This window comes from Rhinolophus ferrumequinum, chromosome 10 (assembly GCF_004115265.2).
Source record: "Rhinolophus ferrumequinum isolate MPI-CBG mRhiFer1 chromosome 10, mRhiFer1_v1.p, whole genome shotgun sequence".
Lineage (NCBI taxonomy): Eukaryota > Metazoa > Chordata > Mammalia > Chiroptera > Rhinolophidae > Rhinolophus > Rhinolophus ferrumequinum.
This window is the reverse complement of record NC_046293.1, coordinates 50,041,534-50,063,464: the sequence shown is the minus strand read 5'-3', so window position 1 is coordinate 50,063,464 and position 21,931 is coordinate 50,041,534. Positions and strand designations below refer to the sequence as shown.

Sequence of the window (21,931 nt, the reverse complement as noted above, 5' to 3'; positions counted from 1 at the left end):
AGTGGGGGCCACTGTGTGTGCGTGAACATACATGTGTGCACAATTGCACATGCAGGTATGCTTAAGCACAGGGCCTGGCTTTCAGCAGGCCGTCGGTAAATGCCGGTCGAATGAACGGATAAGCTTGGGTTTTGCGAGAGTAGAGGGGCCTGGCCTGCACCATGACACAAAGTGGCCTTGGGCCCTTTCATTCTGAGCTCCCAGCCGTGGCCCAGGAAGGACTGGGACCCTACCTCTGAGCAGATGAGCAAATGTCCAGGAAAAATGAAGTGGCAGTGTTTCCTTCCCTTTGAAAAGGGCAAAAAAATGCAGTAGCCTCTTGGAAGCCCCACTTCCTCCTGTGCCCCAGGGAGCAGGGCAGCCCTGGCTCCTCCCTAGAAGCCACCCCACCCTATCCCCTCCCAGGGGATGACAAGGGAGCGAGTTGGCGGCAGTTCCCTGGGCATATTTATAACCTGCTGCTCGCTCACCAGCGTCTGCTTTTAGCCCAGACGGGGGAGGGGGCAGAGGGGTGGTCTGTCTCATGCTGGGCGCCCCGGCTGGGTGTGGAAAGAGTGAGTAAGGGTGAGTGGTGGGCAGCTCTGCATGGATATTCCTGCTCACACCACAGCCAAACAGCTTATTTTCTCCTCATTTTGTTATTTTTCTCCCTCTGGCCTGGAGAGGAGGACTGAACCAGCCTGAGGTGTGTGTGTGGGGGGTGCTGGACCCTGGGGTATTTGCAGCCCCACTGACAGGGTTTTTCCAGGGTGCATGTGGCAGGGTGTGTGTGGTGCCGGCTTGCTGACCCCCCAGGGACAGTGCAGTCCTGCCATCTCTGTCCTCTCAGGTTTTCCGCTCCCCCCCCCAGGATATTTCAGGACCAGCACCTCCCTCATTTGCTGAGGCCAACCATGTGTCGGGGTCCCTGGCAGCCTCAGATTCCCCATGGGTGTGTGGCAACTGGCACCTGAAGATCAGAGGTGGGTGGGTGGATCGCCTGGGTGGAGAGGGCAGGGCTTAGGCATCAGGCCCATTCCTGATACCCTGTCCTATGGAGACCCTCCTGAGCTGCTCTGGGCCCTGAGACCTTAGTGAGGCCTCGCTCCAGGCACAGCTGCCTTTCTTCCCAGGATTTACCTGTTCTCACTCTGCGTGAGGATGGCATAGATGATCATAAAAAACAATTAGCTCCTACGTAGTGCTTTGTGGCACCTACAGCCCCTTCGCATGCTTTGTTCCTTTTATTAGTGCATGTCCCGTTGAGGGTCAGTGCTCATTCTGCACTTCCCTACTGCCCCTCAAAGTCCCGCCCCTGGAAGTAAGGGGCCTAAATGCTGAGGACTTGACTCTGGGAGTCCGTCCTTAAACCTCATGTATGTGCAGAGGGCGTTACACTTCCCTGAGCCTCCATTGGACTCCCCCCATCATACTGACAATATCTGTTGATGTGCTTGACTCCCTGGCCAGATGGCAAACTCCTCCAAGCAGGCACTACAGTGGGACAACACTGTATCCCCAGCATTTGGCATAGGCCTGGCACAGAAGAGGTGTCAGCAAGTGTTCGAATGACCCCAGCTTTCACGTATGTGATTGCCTCTGAACGTCATCACCTCCCTGAAGAAGACTAAGTACCCATGACTGTCCCTGTTTAATAGACAAGACAACTGTTGCTGAGAAAGCAAGAGATTTGTTGAAAATCTAGTTTGGGTCAGAATAGGATCCACTGCTTCCTCTTGCTCTTCTTTCAGCTCCTACAGCTCCTACGTGTCAGCTCATCCCAGGGCCAGTTAGGAGTTAGGGAGAGTGGTTGAAGCCAGCTGCCAACACTTTGACTCCCTACCCTGCTCAATCCCCAACTCTGGGCATTGTTCAGCAGGTGTCCAAGCCTTGTCTCCTGCCTCTGGCAGCCCATTAACTTCTTGCTTTAGGAGCTGGGGGATCTAATAGTTCATTAGATTACAGATTGGGCGTTCTCTGGAGGGAGTTCTTTACTGGAAACCCAAGGCCTGTCAGGTGCCTCCTACCCTGATCAATAAGGTTTCTATTCTCCTCCTGACTGCCCATCAGAGTTGAGCTGGTGCTAGCTTGGTGGATGGAGAGAAAGGGAAAGGGATGGCGTTGCAGGGTTTAGCAGCTCCTGGCTCCACTCCCCTACCCCCACACTTATCCAAAAGGCCAGCTGGGGTCAGAGTTCACACATCCAGGGAAAGGTGGAAGGCAGCAACAACAGCAAAAGAGTCCTGGGGAGAGAGGGATATTCTCCAGTCGGCTAGGATCAGTTGCTGCCCTTGGGGGTGGAGTGCTTCATAGTTCACCCTGCCCTTCCTTCAGGTCTTCCCCTAGGGGGAAGTGTTGGGATTAGGGCCAGGCATTAGAGTTGAGGAAGGGGTTAGTGTTCGTCAGAAGTTAGGGTTAAGGTTAAGGTCACACCTAGAAGGGGCGGGGAGGAGGATTTAGAGTTAGAGGTTAGAGAATGGTATAGGGCTGTGGGCAGGGTTAGTACTCCACCGACTGGTGAAAGCACACACGGAGATGTCAGTGTTTATTAGTAACAGAATCAATGGGGGGTCAGCAATGGGCTCTTTATGGGAATGGCTGGCTTCCTGGTTTGGTTATGGGCCACACTTGGGTGTCTTTTCGGTTATGTTGGTTTAAGTCTAGGTTGTATTTGGATTCTAGCCCTCCTGCATCGTTCTTCTTCCCCACCATCATCTCTGAGCTTCTGGGTCGGGGACTACTGGGGTCCTAAGAAGGTGTCTCCTTATTTTTTTGGAGGGTGCCTACCCCATTGCGCACTGCGCTGACCACAGCTGACCGTAGGCTTCAGGGACCAATAGCTCCACACTGGGGGGAGTAACATCCTTTATGCTTGGGTTCCTCTTTCTTTGGTTTCTTTTCAGAACGCAGTCATGGCTATCGTTCAATTGTAGCTATTTTCACACCGACTCTTCCAGATAGGAAAGGCAGGCTCAGAGTTTGTTTCATCCCCATTCAGCAAGGGAAGAAAGTGACGCGGCCATTCACTTGCCCAATATGACATAACCAGTTAGTGTTCAAATAGCAAAAAGAACCCTGCAGCGTCTTTGGGCTACTGACGAGGTTCTTCTAGGGACCTGGATCCCCAGTGGTCTTATTAAGGTCATCCCAGGGTTAGAATCTTAGGATTCTCTTGCAAAGCCAGGAAATCAGCCCCCCAACAATGTATCCTATTTGTTTAAGAGAGGTCAGCAATGATGTGTTCTGGATTCAAGGAAAAGGCATCAAATCATTGATAAAAATAGAGATTTTATTCTGGAGAGGAAGGTGCTACATCGGTGGGGGCGAGCAGCCACTAATAGCTACAGTGGAAGGAAATACTGATTCCGGGAGGCAAAGGCATCTTTGAAGAATTGAGGAGGGGGGAAGAGGGAGCAGAAATGGCTAGAGGGCAAAAGGAGAGAAGAATGGAAAGGGATTGGGTGGGGTGGAAGTGGTCTCTGCAAACCAGGCTGGAACCCAGCACAATAAATAGTTTTATTTACAACAACCAAACTCGTGGCTTTGTATCCACGTTTCAGTGCAAATTATTTACACACTGATGAGGAGGCAGGACAGGAAAGGGTAGGAGGTGGCCGAGGGAGGCATGGCTCACAGCTGTTCAATGGCTCCACGACAGAGGCTGGGAGAATGGGGATATTTCTGCGGGGTCCCCCAACCTCATTTTCCACATCACCACAGCTGCAGCTGCCCTTTCACCCTGGAATCTCCCGCTTCAGCTGTAGGCGGGGAGGAGAAAGACCCTGACGCCCAGGTGTGTGTTCAGGGTCTGCACTCTTGCAGGAGAATGGGAAAGGGCATGTGGGGACCTGGAGAAAACAGAGGAAAAGGGGGAGGGAGGGAGAGAGGCAGAAAGGTCGCTGGCCCGGTGGCAGAGGTTGAGCAACACCATCTGGAGCTGACCCCTCAGGAGAGAGGGGACGAATCCATTTCTCACCTCCTGGCCAAGCAGGGGGCAGTGCAACGGGGTCTCCCGCGGAGAGGAAGGGAGGTAGGTCGGGGCAGGTCCATCAGGATGGCAAGAGGGTTCGTGCTGCCCCAGGCAAGTGGTTGCAGGAGTCCCCAGGTAGGAGAAGGTGGGAGAAATGATCGGATACGTATGAATCGCGGGGAGTGTGGCTGAACGGACTGGGTGTGCGCATATCAGGGTCTTAGGTACCAGCGAATCTGCCGGGGGGGGGGGGGGGAGGAGGGGCTTGAGGAGAACGCTCCTGAGGGCGAGTCCGCATAGCGCCTCACAGACACTCGTGCAGTACGCGCGTGTGCGTGCAATTACGGCAGCTGACGTGACAGCACCAGTGGAAGGTGCAGTTGCAGCGCTCGGTGACGCGTTGCGTGCGCGTGCGGTGGCCGCGGCCACAGCAGAGCAGCTCGCAGCCGTCCAGCGCGGGCGACGAGCTGTTGCAGGCGCGCCCTGCCGTGCCCGCTGTACCCAGGCGTCCACTGTATGTGCAGAAGTTGGGCGATTTCTCGAAGTAGACAAGATCTTGGGGAGAGGGCGGCTTGTGCGCAGGGTCTTCCGGCTCCAGGCGGAGCAGTTCGGCTCGCGAGGCGCGGTTGCTGCCGCGGTTGCCGTAGAGGACACGCGAGGCGCCGTCGAAGCGGTCACGCAGCACGTCTCCCACGGCGCGCAGCGTGGGCAGCCGCATCCAGCACGTGCGCACAGTGCACGAGCCGGACATCCCGTGGCACTTGCACTCCTGGCGCATCTCGGAGAACACGGTCTGGGGGGAAGGGAAAAGAAAGGCTATCCCACCGCACTGCCAAAGCCAGAGCCACCATCCCGGATACCGCCCCCTCCCGGACGTCGCCGGGACCTCAGCAAAAGTCCAGGCCTAGCTGAGCACGGGATGAGAGGCAGGAATACCTCGCAGAGATTTAGACACCAGGACCGACTCTGCTCCGCACCGGAGAATCTGTCATGGGCTCTCAGCCTCTTTTATTTATTTATTTTTGCCTTATTCTTTGAATCTGTACAATGGAGGGGCTGTTGGCAATATGTTCTATGGGTTGCATGACTTATAACCTCTTCGGTTCTACCTGCCCTCAGTGCAGGAATCCCTTGCCCCAGCCACTATGTCTTACATTCTCTGGCTTCCTTCCAAGCTTCCCGGTCCTTCAGGACGCCCTCTCCTGGTTCCCTACCCTAACCCCTGGCCTTATCACGGACCGTTACTTCCCAAGTCCGAGGTTAGCCCGTGCGCAGATCCCTGCCACTCCGCTTCGGGTGCGGAGCCCCTCAAGCCCGCTCACCGTGCGGCCCGCCTCGTTGTTGTGAAGGTTCATGAGGAAGCGCAGGTCCCGCCCCTTCTCCCCGGAATCCACAAACTCCCGGCCGAAGAGGCGGCCGAAATCGATGTTATCGCTGCAGCCTCCCCAGTGCCAATCGGGGCCCCCAGGGCCGCGCCGACGGTAATCGCACGTGCAGGACTCGATGGAGCCCTCGGAGCAGGAGCGCGCCACCGAATGGGTAACACCGGCGGAGGTGATGGCGAAGATAAATGCTGTTTCCCGACAGCCTGTGGGGGAAGGGACCGGGGATCAGCGAGGGGACACGCGGGGTGCGGCCAGCACCCTCAGTGGAGGGCTTGGGACCCTTGAGTCCCACGCCCCGCCTCCGCCCTTGGAGTCCTGTGAGCCAGGCGGCGGGCTGTGTTGGGAAGCTGGTCTCACAGGGAAAGCACGTGCGTGGGCATGCAACCACGTCCACGCTTTAATCACGCGTTACTGAGACTGAGGGCGCTTCAATAGAAGTAGGACAGCTCCAGAGAGAGAAACTGAAAAGAGGGGAGCTGAAGAACTCTGCAACGCTAAGACCTCTCCGCAGCTCAAACACTGCCCAAGTCAGCGATGCAAGCCTTCCTGGGCGCGAGGCAAGACGCACGCCTGCAGAGTGCAGCTTCCCAGGCACCTTTGAGGAGGTTAGGGGGAAGAGGTCGCCGGCCAGCGTCCACGACTCAGAGCTCCCTTTCTATGAGGCAGTGGCTCAGAAAAATTAAGCTTCGTGCCTAGGGTGCCCGGCTTGAAAGCATCTGGTAGACCGAGCCTGGTTCAGAGCTGGCGCTGAGCATAAAGTTCCTGGCCGGTTGATCGCGTGACCCTGCAGGAGCCTGGGATATCTTCCCTGCATTCGCCCACCCATGCCCTGGGGGTGACCCCGCGTTCCCCTGGTCCCGGAAGCGTCGCCTTCCAGGGTACCCACCTCGGTTGACGATCTTGCCGAAGAGGTGGGGCCCCGAAGCGGTGGGGCAGTTCCAGCGGCGGTTCCGGAACTGCCACTTGCACTCTCGAACAGCGCTCTGCAGACCCCCGCTCACACTGTGCAGGATCCCCGGGTTCTGGCGGATCAGCCGCCGCTGTTTGCGGCTCAGCAGCTGCAGACTGGGTTCCAGCACCAGTTGCAGACTCTTGGAGTCGGTCAGTAGGTTCGTGGAGGAGGCTACGTTCACGATGCCCCTGGTGAGACCCATGATAACTCAGGCTCTGGAAGGGGACTTGCACCCTAACCAAAAAGGTCGTGCCCACCCTGCTCTCTCCCTGGGGCTATTGGTCCCGAAAGAGTGGTAAGTCATAAGGTAATGACTTCGAGCTCCCGGGCTCACTACATTGAAAGGACTGGTCGTCCAGACTTTTGTGTGCCCAGGAGTCCTAGGGCTGGTCGGGGCCTTGGGTCCGGGGACTGGACAGGGGAGACATGAGGGCTCCGGAGATTAGATGTCCACTTTGGCTCTCAGAGCCTGCTTCCCAGCAGCCTAGGGAAGAAATCCTGGCCCGCAGTTCATGCCCACCCAAGAAGTGAGATGCTTAGGAGTCCCACCCTCTTCTTGCCTTCTAAGCGCACGCCTGACCCTTCGCTTCCCGAAGCAGGGGCACCTGTGATGTGGCTACCGCTGTGAGGCGGGGTTTGGGGCTCAAGGAAGAAGGGCGGTGGGAGTGGGCTCCCTGCCTGGAGTACAGTGGACTGCCGCGGCCGGACCATTCACCCCATTTCAGCAGAGCTGGATTCTCTGGAGCAACTCCGCTCCAGAGCGCCCCTTGGTGTCTCGGAAGGAAGGCCGAGCGCTGGAGGGAGCCTGCCTGTAGACGGATCCCAGAGCGTGGGAGCTGGATAGGGCTGGCCCCTGGCTCTGCGCCCCGGGACAAGTGGCGACCCCGCACCAGCTCACTTACCACCATCGGCCACTGCTGTTAGCGGCCAGGGCTGCAGGCAGAGCGGCCAGCGCCAGCAACAGTGTAGCAGAAACCCAGCCAGGCAGCAGCGCCCAGTGCCCCATGGCCTGCCCGGCCTTGCCTGCTCTGTGCTGCAGTTGGGGCGGCTTTGGCTGCTGCCCGCGACGGTGGGACGGGACGCGGCGGTGGCGGCAGTGGCGAGAGTTCGCAGTCTGGCTCTAACAGCCCTGGGGGCGGGCGGCGGGCTGCATGGCTCGCGGTCCCAGCTGGTGGGCTGAGGCAGCCACTGCGGGCGGCACCGCCTCTTATAGTTGCGGCGCTGGCTGAAGTGACGATGGGAGGCTGCCCCGCCGGGCCTCACTGTGGCACCAGGGCGCACCGGTCAGGGGCGCAGACAATGGGCAGCGAGCCGGCCGTGGCTCCCGCCCGTCTGAGCCGAGAGCTGACGGGCTGGCCGTCGGGGCTCACCCCCGCCCCCTGCACGGTGGCTCCCGCCTCCGGGCCTGCACTGGCCGCCGACCCCTCCCCTTAGGACGCCCTCCCACGCGCGGCCGCCTCACTCCTCTTCGCGTCCGGAGCCCGTCGGGGACTAGCGTCCGCCAGGGGGCGCGGCGACAATGTGCTCTGGTTTTTCTTGAGAATCCGTGGGAGCCCAACTGCTTTGCCTCCCTCCTTGGGGCTGTCCCCTCGACGTCACCCCTGGCCCCGCCGGCGTCCCCTCTCTCCCCCATCCTAAGTGGAGGAAGGAAAGCTGTGGTTCTGGGCAGCGACTCCGGGAGACGCCTCCCCTCCCAGGAACCCCCATGGCTGCATAGAGAAGGAAAAGGGGGAGACAGGGGGTGGAGGTGGGGCTGTGGTCAGGGAAATCCCGGGGGTGGGTTGGGGGGTGAGCTGACCAAACAGAGCCTGGCCATGAAGAGAAACCTGAGGAAACAGCAGTTTGTGCTTATGGGCCAGAAGGCGCACACTAGTGGCTGTGTCTGTGTGGTGTGTATGTAAGTGGGACAGTGCAAATGTGAGTGCATGCGGGGAATGTGTGTGAATGCGTGGTGAGTGTACACACTCATGTGTGTCCTCATGTGCAGAAACTCCATGTTTTGAGGAGGGATGTTAGAAACCATTTTAAAGAATCTTGGAATTTGGCTCAGGTCAGAAGGGATCATCAAGTCATCTTGTCGCAGCCACCACCCGGGGCAGTGCATCATCTATGTGTGGGAAGGAGGTGGCAGCTACTGTCAGGAGAGACCCAGTTGACTGAGGCATAGAGAATGTCTGGGACTGCGAGTGGAGGTGGGTGGATGGGTAGATGAGTATGTGTGTGGGGAGATTAAATATGCATATGTGTGTCACTCTTGTCCTGTGTACCTTACATCATTCTATGGTGTGTCACCCTGTAGCATGTGTCAACCTGTGCATGTCACTGGGAAAGGAGGCTGAGCCAGCAGCCAAGGTGGTATCAAGATGGAGAAGACCCCGAATGGTTGAATCTCTGAGGAATAGGCTCAGAAAGAAAGGGCAGTGGAGTAGATGTCAGTTGTGTGTAGGGTGCGAGAGGACTGAGAAGAGAAGGGCTGCTGGCTACACTGAACCCATAATAGGGAACTTGTGCCTCCATGTGTTTGATTCTTTTGGGATTTTTCTGCCAAGTTTCTATCTTCCCCCAAAAATCCGGCTCTCTCCACTCTCACTATGCTGGGATACCCAGAGCACCTGCAACCATCCCCTCTGTTGTATGCTTTTCTCTTCCCTCCCAGGGATTCCAGCTCAGCTTTGAGGCCAGCTGGGCCTCCTATTGAAGAAGTGGCTGCTGTTGCCTTTTCAGGGTATAGCACTGTCAGCCTGGTTATTATGCCCCACTAGCACACACAAATGGCCCCTGAAGGAGGGAGGATCTCCTCCTTTACATTTCTTCCCCCATTTTACAGAGGAAAAACTAGATTAGATAGTTATCCAAGGTCCACAGAGCTGATAAATGAATTAATGGCAGAGCCAGGCTAAAACCCAGACCATTTGGACTGAAAACCCATGCCCTTCCTTTCCACCTGACCAGCTACATGTGAGTGTGCAGCAATAGCAGTCGGGGGCTTCTCAAAATTGACAGAAAAATAAAAATGATCCCCAGGATCATCGGGCCTCCCTTTTAGGTCCTCTCTTTTACATGTTCCTTGCCTTTAGGATTCTTTCTAACTGAGTAATGTACCCAGGCCTGATCCTAAAGAGTTCCAAGTCCCATAAATGACCTCCCTTCCAAGAAATAGGTGCCTGATAAATTTAATTAATCTTCCTGGGGCACTTGCATTTTAAATGAGATACATATTAACCCAAATGGATCCTGATGGAGGTTATTTTGGAAGGGAATGTCCTTCCCAGGCCTTTTGCCCAGTCCATTGTACCTTGCTTTTCTAAGAATTCAACCCAGAGAGACAATGTGTACTGGCCCAGCATCCTTCACAGGTCCAAAAACCAGTAGTCTCTGCAGAGGGCACCCAGAACAGATGGCTCAAGTAAATAGACAATGAATGGACCACAGGCAGCTGTCCTTTATCCTTAGATGTTTCTTCTCACTGGGGCTAGGTGAAGAAGTCTTTTGGCCTAGTGGATAGATAAAACCCCAGGGAGGTGGGAGATGGGCCAAAAGACAGAGAAGACTTGTTTGTGACCACTGGTGACAAGCAGAGGTGGGATGAGAAAAGAAGGAGCCAGTATCCTTTGTTCCATCATTCCACCCACCAACAGTAGTGGGGAAGAGCGGAAGGGCTGTAAGTCTGGGTCACACTATGTATGACCTGGCCCAGATTTCTATTCAGGGCAAATCATCACTCTAATAATTGTCCTCTGTTTCTTTCCTGCATCATCAACTTACCTCTTTACTGGATCACACCATCAGCATATAAATAGGCTGTAATATCTTCTGTCTAAAAAAATCCAAAAACTTGGTTTGATTCCACACTACTACCCAAGATTGCCCCATTTGTCTGTTCTCTTTCACTGCAAAACTTTAATCACTAGCGCCAATTTCTTTTCTTTATTCTCTCTTTCCACCCTAATCACACCTTTGAACCCACTACACCTCCTTAGCAAAATCATCCATGACCTCTGTGTTGCTCTACTGTTGCATCTCTGTGCTCATCCTAAATAGCAGACAGAATTGAACACTCCCTCCTTCTTGAAATATTCTCACTTGTTTTCTGGAGCATCATTCCTACCTCCCGGGCTGCTCACCTTCCCAGTCTCCTTAATCTGGTTCCACCTTGTATACTCGATGTACCCTCTAAACTAAATTGGGATTGTACCCCTAATTCAATCTGGAGCTTCTTCTTAGTCTACACTCACTCCTTTGGTGAACTAGCCAGTCTCATGCTCCCTAATTTATATCTCTAGCCCCGAACTCTGTACTTGCACATCTTACACTGGAATAAGCATCTCAAAAGGCACATGTCCAAAACTGAACTCCTGATCGTTCCTTCAGCCTAACCTGCTCTGTGATCAGTCATCCCCATCTCAGTAAATGGCAACTCCATCCTTTAGTTGCTCAGGAAAAGAATTTTAGAGTCATTTTTGACTCATCTGTTTTCTTATACTGCACCATCAAATCATTCAACAAATCCTGTCCTTCTGTCTTCAAGATATATGCAGAATCTGATCCATTCTTACCACCCTACTGCTACAACACTGGTCAGAGCCACCATTACCTCTCTCCTGTATTATGGCAATAGGCTCCCAACAACTCTCCCTGCTTCCAGCCTTACTCCCCCCAGTCTATTCTCCACAGAATAGCCAGATCCATTCTTTCTAAAGTGAAAGTCAGATTATTTCATTCCCCTGCTCAGAATTTCCCAGTGATTCCTCATCTTACTCAAAGGAAAATGCAAAATCCTGACAGCGGCCTACAGAACCTGATATGATCTCACCCTTCTCCTTCCTGTCCCCTAACCTCATTGCCTGCTGCTCTCTCCCTGGTGGATTCCTCCCTCCAGCTACACTGTCCTCCTTGCTAATCCCTTGAATATACTAAGCAAGCTCCTGTCTCAGGATCTTTGCACTGCTTTCCTGTCTTCTGGAATGCCCTTCCACAGATATCTCCATGGGTGTCTTCCCTCACTTCCTCTTCCCTCCCGTATATAAAATGAAATCCCACTACCTATCTTTTTTACTCTGCTGTATTTTTCTCTGTATCGCTTTTGACCACGGATAACCTTAAAAGCTTGAAGTAGAAAATCAGTAGCAAACCACCAGCTCCCTCGGATGGGAACAGAGGAGAGTGATGTCAGAGGGGAAAAGGGTTTTACCTTGATCTTGGGGTCTGGGGAGAAAGCAGGAAACTAAAGCTGAGTTTGCCGGCAGAGGAGCCTACTTTCCTTTGAAGCACCAGCAGGCGGCACTGCCTCCTTGGACTGGGAAGGCATCTGCCTCTGGTAGAGAAGGGGGCAAAGTTCTGTCTAGAGTAATCCCACAGACTTTTTAGGGCCATCTGCTGAATGACGGGGTGCTTTCTGAGAATCCAGCGCCGTCAGGCTGCGGACGCTTTGGTGCCTCCAGGTGGTGGCCTCTGGTGCTGCAGCAGAAGGAGTGAGAAGCGGAGGGTGGGCAGCGCAGCTGAGCTCACCGCTGCGGGCGCATCCATCCCTCCCGGGCCTATAATTTGGGTTCCCCGGGCCTGGCCGCCCCTATCAGCGGCTCAGCAATAGATGACTCACCCGGGACCCTGGGCCAAGGCAAACACAGCGGGAGGAGGAGAAGGAGGTTCCCAAGGCTGCTCTCGCCTTTAGCCACCGCCTCAGTTGCTCGATCCCCCAATCTCCAGGGGCCCCCACGATTTTCTTTGACCCCCGCCCTCCAGGGCCTCAGTGTTCTTCCCAGATTTCTCCCACTACACCCTCCATCCCTATAATAGGAAAGCAGCCCTCCACTCTTCTCATCAAGGGGAAGGGGGACCAGCTTGTTCCCACTTGCTCCCTGAAGTAATGACAACCCCTCACTTTCCCAAGTCATGGCCCCAACCCTTGTCAAGGTCTCTCTGGTTCCCGCCCCTCCCCTTTCCTGGAGCTGGCCGCGTGCTTGGGGTATTAGGCAATGGGTGTGTACCCACAGCCCTCTCCAGGCCCCGCCTGCCCCACCACTCTCCAGTCGCCTGCCTGCGGGTCAGTGCTCAGGCCAGCCGGTCGGGCTGAGGGCACTGAGGGCCAGCTCAGGCCACCCAGTCTGCCTGCCTGTGGCCTCCTGTCCCAGAGCTAGGCTTCTACAGGGTGCGGGAGCAAGAGTGAGGGTCTTTGGATGTGGGACAGGCCAGGTTGGGGAGCCCTGGGGTCACTGAGAAGTTAGAATCCATAGTTCTGACCCTAGCTCTTCCTTGGCACCTGACTATGCTGCAGCCCAACAAAGGTAGGATCAGAAGAAACAATCCCAAACCTGAGGGAGACCCAGAGACACATAAATGTCCAAGCAGTCCCCATGGGAGAAGAGGGGCATAGGAAACCTCGCCCCCCTCTCTAAGTGTAGACCTGGGTGTAGTTCCAGGCTGACATGCAGGAAGAAGAGAAGGACACTGGCAAGGATCCACTTCCACCAAATCCAGGTGGAAGGACGAACGCTACTGACATAGGGCTTTGTGGATTATGGTGGCCTCAAAATCCACACATACTTTTGTTCTTGGCTCCTAAACAGGAAGGATGAGGCAAAGACTCTAGGGTTCCTTCCCTCCCTCTCCTGCCCCGTCCCCACTCAGGTGGGAAAGCGAAGAAAAGCAACCCTCTGTGGTCACAGCTGTCCAGTGTCATGAGCCATGCCACATTCACCTCCCCAGCCGGCTCAAGGTCTGGAATATAAATATGGTCAATAAATATCCCAGTAGATGAAAATCACTGATCTCTCTCAGAGGGCTCTGCCCCCTAGACAACAGTGCCCCCTACAGCCCGGGGCAGGACTAGCAGCAGCACAGGCTGGAAGCTGGCTGCCCAGGGAGCTGCATGGTCACCACCAAGGAAGAGATGACTGTGGCTGTGGGTTTCAGCCCCGTGGCTCTGCTTCCCTGGGGGGCCTGTCTCTGAGTCAACGTGCCAGCCTTGGGCTTGCAGGGCCAGCCGTGCCTTGGGCTGCGGTCTGGCAGGGGTGGGAGGGGGGGCGGCTGGGAAGCCTGGGGCCCCTCTCTGGCAAAAATAGCCCGAAGTGGTTAGAGCTGGGAGGGTGAGTCAGGCAAAAGTGCAGTGGTGCCTAACCCCTTCGCTGCCACCGGAGCTCCCTAAGGTGGTTTGGCTCCGTCTTGCTCCCCAAGATCAGGCTCTTTCCCTGCTCTCCTAGGGCTGGACTCAGTTTGGGATCCTGAGGCCCTCCTCTTTCCATGTGAAACAAGTCTGCGAGCCTGGAGCAGGAATATGGGCCACCCAAAGTGCAGATCCTGGATCCCAGGAAGGGCAGGAGACCTCTGCCAGCAAGGATGCCTGCAAGCCAAAGGAAGGATAGGAGCAGGCTGAAGATCTTTGGGGCTACCCCAGCCTCTGCTAGGGCCAAACTCTGAGGCCAAAAGCTGACCCCTCCCAAGGGGCAGGCACAGGGCTCAGAGGTGGGTGGAAGCCAAGCCACCCAGAAGGGAACTTCTCCCACTGGCTCCCAGTGCCCTGCGGTGCGCTATTGCTGAGGGCTCAACACACAACTGTCCAAGGAGGAAGTCAGTTAGCTGCGTCTTCATCCTGTCAAAGGCACCCTCCAGCCATTCAGCGCTCTGTGGAGGAAACTAAGGCAAAGAGAAATGACCACTTGGGACCAGGGTCCTGGCTGCCTACTCTGGGTCACTACACCCTCCTTGCAGCCTTGGCGACTCCAGAGCAGGTGAGAGGAAGTCTGGTCACCTCCTCCTTCAGTGGTGCCAAGCCTGAACCCGGGCGTCGGGGGAGAGGGTGTGTGTGTACGCTGGGAGGAGGGGGAGCGACTGCGCTCTCGGGGTCAAGGCGGGGGGTGCAGAGGAGCCGGGTGGGGATGCCCCGGGCTCGGGGAGGGGCCGCAGCTCTGTCAGCCACAGCAGAGCCGTCCGTGAGCTCCGCGCGATTAGAGCCAGAGCCCCCTGTTCTTTGCTCGCCCGCTCGCTAGCTTTCTCGATCACTCCCTCCCTTCCTCCCTCCCTTCCTCCCGGCGGCCGCGGCGGCGCTGGGAAAGCGGCGAAGAGGAGTGGCCCTGCCCTGGAAGAATGCGGCTCTGCCGAGGGGGCAGAACCCGACGCAGTCTCCCCACAGTTTGAGCAGCCCGAGCCCAGGCGACCCGATCCCGCCGGTCGCGGACCCTGCACCAGAGCAGCTGGAGGTAATCGGAACTGGGAAAGCAGGGAGGGCAGGGACACGCACACGGGGACGAGACAGGCACTCGGATAGTCAGACAGACAGACATGCATCCGCCCACAGGGGCACAGAGATGCAGAGAGAGCCAGAGATATTGCCAGAGATAAAGACCCAGCAAATAAAGGAGTGCCCCCGGATTTGGAGGGCAATGAACGCGAAAGCAAAGGGGTGGGGACTCAGGCTGAGACCTGTGAGGACCAGATGGGCGACGCGGAGGCGGAGAACATGTAGTTGGGAAAGGTGACAGACGAGGAAGAGGACTGAACCTGCGCCACGGTCCCTTTCAGGAGGGAACCAGGTCCCCTCCCTGTCTTGGCCGCACCTGGAGTCTTCCCTCTCTCCCTACTGCGGAGGACTAGATAGAGCCGGTGGGGAGCCCATTCCTCCACGCTTCTCACGGAGGCTGCCTACCCTCGACGGCACCTGGCGGCGACACTTCCCCCACCCCCACCCGGCTGGCTGTAGGTGGTGGGGAACCCCCTCCCAATCCCGCCCTCTAGCCCTGTGAGGGCGTGAAGCTGTGTAGGGTGGGGGAAGCGAGTCGTGAGGCCCTCGAAGAGGGAGCAGTGGGCGAGGTGGTGGAGTGGCGTTTGTGAGTCTGTATGTCTGAGTTTGAACGTGAGTGTGTGCCTGTGTGCCTGGCGTCGTGTCTGGCTGGGTTGGCTCCAGGGGAGCTCGAATAAGTCCCAGTTGCGGGGCGAGGATTCTTCCTCCAGGGCCCAGGAACTCTGGAAACCAAGGGGGTGATTCTTACTGTATTGTTTGGGGAGGGAAGAGAAGGATTAGCAGGGTGACATTGGTGAGTTAGGAGCTCGAAGTTGGGCATCCTTCGGTTGGCCGGGCGAGCCACCCTATTCCGGAGCCGTCCTTAAGTCTCCCTGTCCCGCAGGCCCTGATCAATTTGCCCACCGGCGCCTTCGGGCCCGGGCTTCGACATGCCGGAGGAGCCCCGGCCGCGGCCTCCGCCCTGGGGCTTCGTGGGTCTCCTGTTCCTGGCCTTGTGCAGTCGGTGAGCAGTTTTCCCTCTCACCCAGCCCTGGAGAGAAAGCCTGGGCCAGAAGCACGCCCCGGGGCGGGAGGAGTCGGAGGGGACGCGAGGCCTGGACCACAGACCCTTAAACGCCTTCTCCGTTCCCAGGGCTCTAAGCAATGAGATTCTGGGCCTGAAGTTGCCCGGCGAGCCGCCGCTGACCGCCAACACCGTGTGCTTGACGCTGTCGGGCCTGAGCAAGCGGCAGCTAGGCCTGTGCCTGCGCAGCCCCGACGTGACAGCGTCCGCGCTTCAGGGCCTGCACATCGCTGTCCACGAGTGTCAGCACCAGCTGCGCGACCAGCGCTGGAACTGCTCGGCGCTCGAGGGCGGCGGCCGCCTGCCGCACCACAGCGCCATCCTCAAGCGCGGTAAGCCTGGCGGGGCGAGTTTGTGCCGCCGCAGGGGCTGAGGGTCGGGGCAGGCCGAGGCGAGAGGAGGAGGGAAGGGATGGGTTCACGACTCGGAGAGGGGCCTCTCTGGGAATTCCCCCCGGGAGCCTCGCAGAGCTGGGTCTGGCCACCCGTCCGGGCCCCTGGGCTTCTGACTTCCACCTGCTCGCTGCGGGCAAGGCAGCTGGGTCCCTGCTCCCCTACCCTAAGGCCCCCTTTCCTGCCTCCACCCAGCTCGATCTGGATTGCACCTGTGAGCAAGAGATGCCCCCAGCCCTGAAAGCTTCAAACGCCCCCCTCATTTCCTCCCCCAATTTTCACCCCCTCCCTCTCCGAGGGACAAGCCCAGGCTGGTGTCCCCAGAGCTTCAGCGGAGGTGGGGTGCCGCCCCCAACTGTTTAAGGGTTAACCTACTCCCCTAATTGCTGGGGTTCCCAGGAGCTGAGGCTGGGAACAAAGACCCTGATGGCTTTGAAGCAGGGGCGCAGCCCCCTCCTCTGTGTGTGGGGGCCCCAGGTGGCTCAACTGAGCAGGTGAGGAAGGCTGGAGAGGTGGAGAACAGGTCACTGCTGGCCTGGTCTGGGAGGCATTGCTGCCTCTTTCCAGGCCATGCTGGAGTTTACTCCATGGAGGAGTAAAGATCCATCCTGGGCTGAGCCCAAGGGTGGGGGCAGTACTTCGGGGACTACAGGGTTAATAGGCAGCTGCCATCTGCGGGGGAATTCCCAAGACGTGTGCAAACAGCTTCACCCCTGGAGGGTTGGGGTTGGGGGGAATCGGGAGGCTGAGCTAGGAGCCCTGCATCCTGGGGTGGGAAAAGCCTGGCCCTTAAGGAGGTGCTGTTTCTCATCCTCTCTGTGTTCCAGAGAGCCCCTGCCTAAAAGGAAGTGAGCGACCCCCTCTTTCTCCACAGGACGTGGTATAGGGGAAGGCTTTGATTGCCCAAATGAGAAGCATATATACCTAAGCCTGGGAAAGGCTTGTCATCCTGAGCCTCTGTGACCCCCTAAAACAAAACAAAGGAGCCAATATTTTAAGAGGGCCTTAGGGAAAATCACCGCCACCTCTCTCCCCTTCCCAGCGTTTTATAGAGTAATAGCAGGTTAGGATAAACATAAAGGGCAGTTTTAAGGACAAATATAAAACTAGAAACTGGAAAAGGGAAAGACAGCTCCACAGCTCCAGTGCTTTGGGGGGTTTTGGGGTGGTGTAGGGTAGGTTGGTTAACAGACTGATTAAAATAACCCTGAAAAAGAAAGAGGAAGAGGAGGAGAAGGAGGAGGAGAAGGAGAAAGAGAGAAGGAAGAAGAAAAGAACCCCAAGGGCTCTGCTTCCACCCCACCCGAGCTCCCTGCAGGGCTGGGGAATTTCTAAAGCTTTCAGATGTAGAACTCAGTGAACACATCTTCAAAGACCACAGGGACTCCCTCTTAGTCATCTCCCACCCCCCCAGGGATCTTTCCCTCTAGGCTAGCTCTCTCATCCACACCTGAACATCCCATATTCTGGAGCCAAAATAGGCCTCGGAGATCAATCTTCTCAACTCATCCCCTCACTTTATAGATGAGGAAACTGAGGCCCTGCACTTTCTGTTCCTTCCTTCTCCTGTGACTTTCTCCCAAATTACTCAGCTAGTAATGGCAGGGTCAGGATTCAGTCAGGAATTTCTGGAATCGGAGGGTGGCTGTTTGTTTATTTCTTTCTGCCTTCCTACTCTCAGCTGCCTGTCAGCCTTACCCCCACCATCACACCCTTTTCATCCCCAGGTTTCCGTGAGAGTGCTTTTTCCTTCTCCATGCTGGCTGCTGGGGTCATGCACGCGGTAGCCACGGCCTGCAGCCTGGGCAAGCTGGTGAGCTGCGGCTGCGGCTGGAAGGGCAGTGGTGAGCAGGATCGGCTGAGAGCCAAACTGCTGCAGCTGCAGGCGTTGTCCCGGGGCAAGAGTTTTCCCCACTCCTTGCCCAGCCCAGGCCCTGGCTCAGGCTCCAGCCCTAGCCCCCAGGACACATGGGAATGGGGTGGCTGTAACCATGACATGGACTTTGGAGAGAAGTTCTCTCGGGATTTCTTGGATTCCAGGGAAGCTCCCCGGGACATCCAGGCACGAATGCGAATCCACAACAACAGGGTGGGGCGCCAGGTACGTGTGTGCAACTTGTCCTGGGTCTTCCAAGCTTTCCAGGCCTGGTTAGAGTTTGAGAGACACGGCAGACTAAAAGGATGAGGTGTGGTGGGTGATTGTCACCATTTGGGTGGTCTCTAGCAAGTCATTTAACCTCAGTTTTGCATCTGTAAAGTGAGTCTGAGGATACCTACCTTACAATGTCATTAAAACTGGGCTAGCAAATAGAGGCCCTAGCAGAGTGCCTCCATCTTTGGCAGGTGTTCATGACGCGGTAGCTATGATTACAGCTGCCTTCCCTACAGAATTTAGGGGTGCTCTGAGCCAGACTCCCCATTTTAGCCGTGCTTATTCTGGAAAGAGCACTGGATTGGGAGTCAGGATGACTGGAGTTGAGTTCAGGTACCAGCTAATTACCAGCTGAGTCTCTGTTACCAGCTAGTGATTAAACATGGGCAAATCCCTCTGCTTGGCTTCAGTCCTCCAACCATAAAATGAGGGAGTTAGGCTATCAGCCAGCCTCACAGTGCCCTTTCTCTTCTGATATTCCACAGTCCTTGGTTATTCTTACCTCCTTGTGCTCTCTGTTCCCTCCCCTCTCCTGTGCCTCTGTGCTCTATCCATTTGCCGCTCTTTCCTTTACCTCTTCCCCCTCTGATGCTCTAGGTGGTGAATGAAAATCTGAAGCGGAAATGCAAATGCCATGGCACGTCAGGCAGCTGCCAGTTCAAGACCTGCTGGAGGGCCGCCCCGGAGTTCCGGGCAGTGGGAGCAGCATTGAGGGAGCGTCTGGGCCGGGCCATCTTCATTGATACGCACAACCGCAACTCTGGAGCCTTCCAGCCTCGCCTGCGTCCCCGTCGCCTCTCAGGAGAGCTGGTTTACTTTGAGAAGTCTCCTGACTTCTGTGAGCGAGACCCCACCGTGGGCTCCCCAGGCACGCGGGGCCGGGCCTGCAACAAGACCAGCCGCCTGCTGGATGGCTGTGGCAGCCTGTGTTGTGGCCGTGGGCACAACGTACTCCGGCAGACACGAGTTGAGCGCTGTCATTGCCGCTTCCACTGGTGCTGCTATGTGCTGTGTGATGAATGCAAGGTCACAGAGTGGGTCAACGTGTGTAAGTGAGGGGCCTCTCACCGCAGGCTGGGGGAAGGGAGGGGCATTGTTCAGCCTTTTGCTCTGATTTCTGTCCAAGGTCAATCTTGTCCCCCGGAAGTTCAAAGTGTCTACCTAGAAACAGCTTTGGGGGTGGCAGGGGTCAGATGGAGTCTGTGACGTGTGGCCGTCTTCCCCACAGTCGGAGGTCCGTGAGAGGAAGATGTCACCCCTCTTCTCCTTAAACACCTGAATGGACTAAGATGAAATGCACTGTATTGCCCCCCTCTTCCCAACTCGGGGCTCCCTTTAACTCTGACTCATACTCCTTCTGGGAGTCCCTGTAGTTCGACCACGCTTCTCCTTTGAGGGCTAGCCCCAGGCATTGTGTGGAGCCATGAGACCTGTATCCAGACAGACCACTCACTCCATTTGCTGTTCCCAAACTCCTCTATTGCAGCCTGAGCCCCCTCTTGTGGGGTAATGGGAGACAGAGAGGTTTTTCTTAGGGAAGGAACAGAGTGCTGGAGTACTCTCCCTTGAGTCCTCCGAGTCCTCTGTTCAGGCCTTTAGAGAAGCTGTCTTCCCTCATTCAGATGGTAAAGGGGACCCTTCAAAGGAAGAGTTTTACCTACAACTCTCTGAGCCTCTTTTTCTTTCTTCAGCAGGAGAGGTGGGAATAGATAATTTATTGTACTGAGACTTGTTCTTGGTTCCTGTTTGTAACTAAAATAAATTAAGTTTCTGGAACGGTGGACGCAGATGGTGATATTTCTGCCCACACGTGGGATCCCAGTCCATGCTTATTATCCAGGTGAATTCTCCTACTCTCTTACACTCAATGACTTTATTTACATATAGAGGCCTGTTTCCACAAAGGATTTGAAATGGTCCTCAGTGACTTAGTTAGCAACTTGGAGTGTGAAAAACCAGGGGAGGCTTCTAGGTGTGAGGGGCTAGCGATCCAAACATAGGCTGTATTTACTCTGTGTGCCTCAACTCCAGATTTTGCGTTGGTCACTGCCCTAGAACAAGGACCGGCTTTTTTTTTCCTTGTAAAGGTCTTGATAGTAAACATACTAGGCTTGTGGGCTTTGTCTCAACTACTCAACTCTGCAGTAATTACTCAACTTTGCTGTTGTAGATCAAATGCAGCCATAGACCAGACATAACCTGATGGATGTCCAATAAAATTTAATTCACAAAAACGGACTGTAGGACCAGATTTGGTCCTCTGGCTGTAGTTTGTTGACCCCGCCCTACACCATGAGGTCACCTCTGTTCTGGGGTTTTCAAGTCCTAAAGGTATTCCAACTTTGAACCTGGACCCAAAAGAGCAGGTGCTTTTCTCTCTGGCTCCAAATCAGAGAACTTGCAAAGTAGATACAAGACTAATGGGAAACATATAAAAGGGATTCCTATGCTCCAAAAGGGAGTTTTTTTTTCCTCCCCTCTGGAAACCTGCAAAACCAGCATGTTCTCCCACTGAATTATCTGCATATATATTTTGTCCTTCCTTATTCAGAGCTCTTCTGCATTTAATCTTAGTGAAATAATTCCTTCGTCTTTTAGGAGATAACCATAACTAAAGAAAACAATTTCTTTCATTCCAATCTTTCTATTCCTAGCCCAATATCTTTGAAACCAAACCATTATCTTTCAATTAGAAAAGGGACATGCACCACACATTTAGAACTTGACAAGTGACTGTTTATGGTTTTGTAAGATGCTGACTCTTAACAGGTCATCTCCTTGGGCAGGGAATGGAGAACTATGTAGTTCTCTCTATGCCTTTAGGCAATAGATATATCTGCTCCCCAAATTACTCTCAAAATCAGGTGAAATGATGGTAGCACCAGGGTAGAGAGGACATTTCAATGAGTGTTGTGTCAGGGCAGTACTTTGTGGCAAAATTTTATGTCCCAAATATCCACTTGAACATTGAGAATTCTGGGTTTCAAAATTTGATAGAGGCAGGAAGGTATCTCATCCTTATTTCAGGTACTGACTGAGTCTAGTGTGGGAGAGAGGGAAGCAGCTAGAATGGACATAGGATATGAGAGAGAATAATGCTAAGGAATATCCAGAAATTTCACACACTTAGGAAGAGCAAGGAGAATCTCCAATGGAGACTATTTCAGCTTTTTCCTGTTTCCTTCCTCTGTACTCCCTTTGGCTCCTTCTCTCTTTCTAGCTCTCATCTTTCGTCAGACACACTCTGTGGCAAACTTAAGCCCCAAACCACAACCTTGAGAAATTCCAAATGGATTTTGTCAGCAAGGCCAACACCCCACCCCCCCCACCCCTGCTCCAGGCACAAGAGCTGGGCTCAGGCCCAGGCCCAGGCCTGGGGTCAGTGGCGGGAGTGGGAGTGTGCAACCCACAGAGCAGGGTGGCTACAATTTCAGCTTTTACTTAGCTCCACTGGAAGCCAGAGGGAGGGAGAAAGACAGATGAATTGTAAGTCAGGCCTCTTTGCCTCCTTCAGCTCCAGATGAGCGCTTCTCCCTTAGCCTTTCAAGTGGTTGGGAAGCTGGGGAGCGGCAGTGGCTGGCTAATTTCCAGTTGGGCAGCACTCCTCCTGTCTTTGCTCCTGGTTGTCCCATGGGAAACACTCAGTGATGCTACAACAGATACTTTCCTCTCAAGACTCTACAGTGGTGAAGGACAGAAGGGCTGGGAGAGTCTCCAGTTCCATTCATCAGTTCTGACTCAAATACTATGGTACTTGCCGCTAACCGCTAACCGTATTAGGCTGACGACATTTCCCTCCTTC

General features: G+C 55.2%; 2 protein-coding genes across 4 annotated transcripts; one reads left to right on the top strand and one right to left on the bottom strand.

Annotated features, from left to right (window-relative positions):
• Positions 1-3,247: 3,247 nt before the first annotated feature.
• Positions 3,248-7,620, bottom strand: WNT1 (Wnt family member 1). Its single transcript, XM_033117980.1, has 4 exons — positions 7,189-7,620; positions 6,221-6,474; positions 5,272-5,537; positions 3,248-4,742 (listed from the first exon to the last, which is right to left on the bottom strand). The coding sequence occupies exons 1-4, from the start codon at positions 7,290-7,292 to the stop codon at positions 4,254-4,256; spliced, it is 1,113 nt and encodes a 370-aa protein (XP_032973871.1). The 5' UTR covers positions 7,293-7,620; the 3' UTR covers positions 3,248-4,253.
• Positions 7,621-13,893: 6,273 nt separating this feature from the next.
• Positions 13,894-20,249, top strand: WNT10B (Wnt family member 10B). 3 transcript variants are annotated; one of them, XM_033117492.1, is made up of 6 exons: positions 13,894-14,013; positions 14,272-14,481; positions 15,406-15,525; positions 15,655-15,917; positions 17,705-18,078; positions 18,727-20,249. In XM_033117492.1, exons 3-6 carry the CDS (start codon positions 15,452-15,454, stop codon positions 19,183-19,185), a joined length of 1,170 nt encoding a protein of 389 aa, XP_032973383.1. In that variant the 5' UTR covers positions 13,894-14,013; positions 14,272-14,481; positions 15,406-15,451; the 3' UTR covers positions 19,186-20,249. The 3 variants fall into 3 exon arrangements, with proteins under 3 accessions (XP_032973383.1, XP_032973384.1, XP_032973382.1); XM_033117493.1 differs by having other exon boundaries at positions 13,924-14,013; positions 14,338-14,481; XM_033117491.1 differs by lacking the exon at positions 13,894-14,013 and having other exon boundaries at positions 14,093-14,481; positions 18,727-19,905.
• The last annotated feature ends 1,682 nt before the right edge of the window (positions 20,250-21,931 follow it).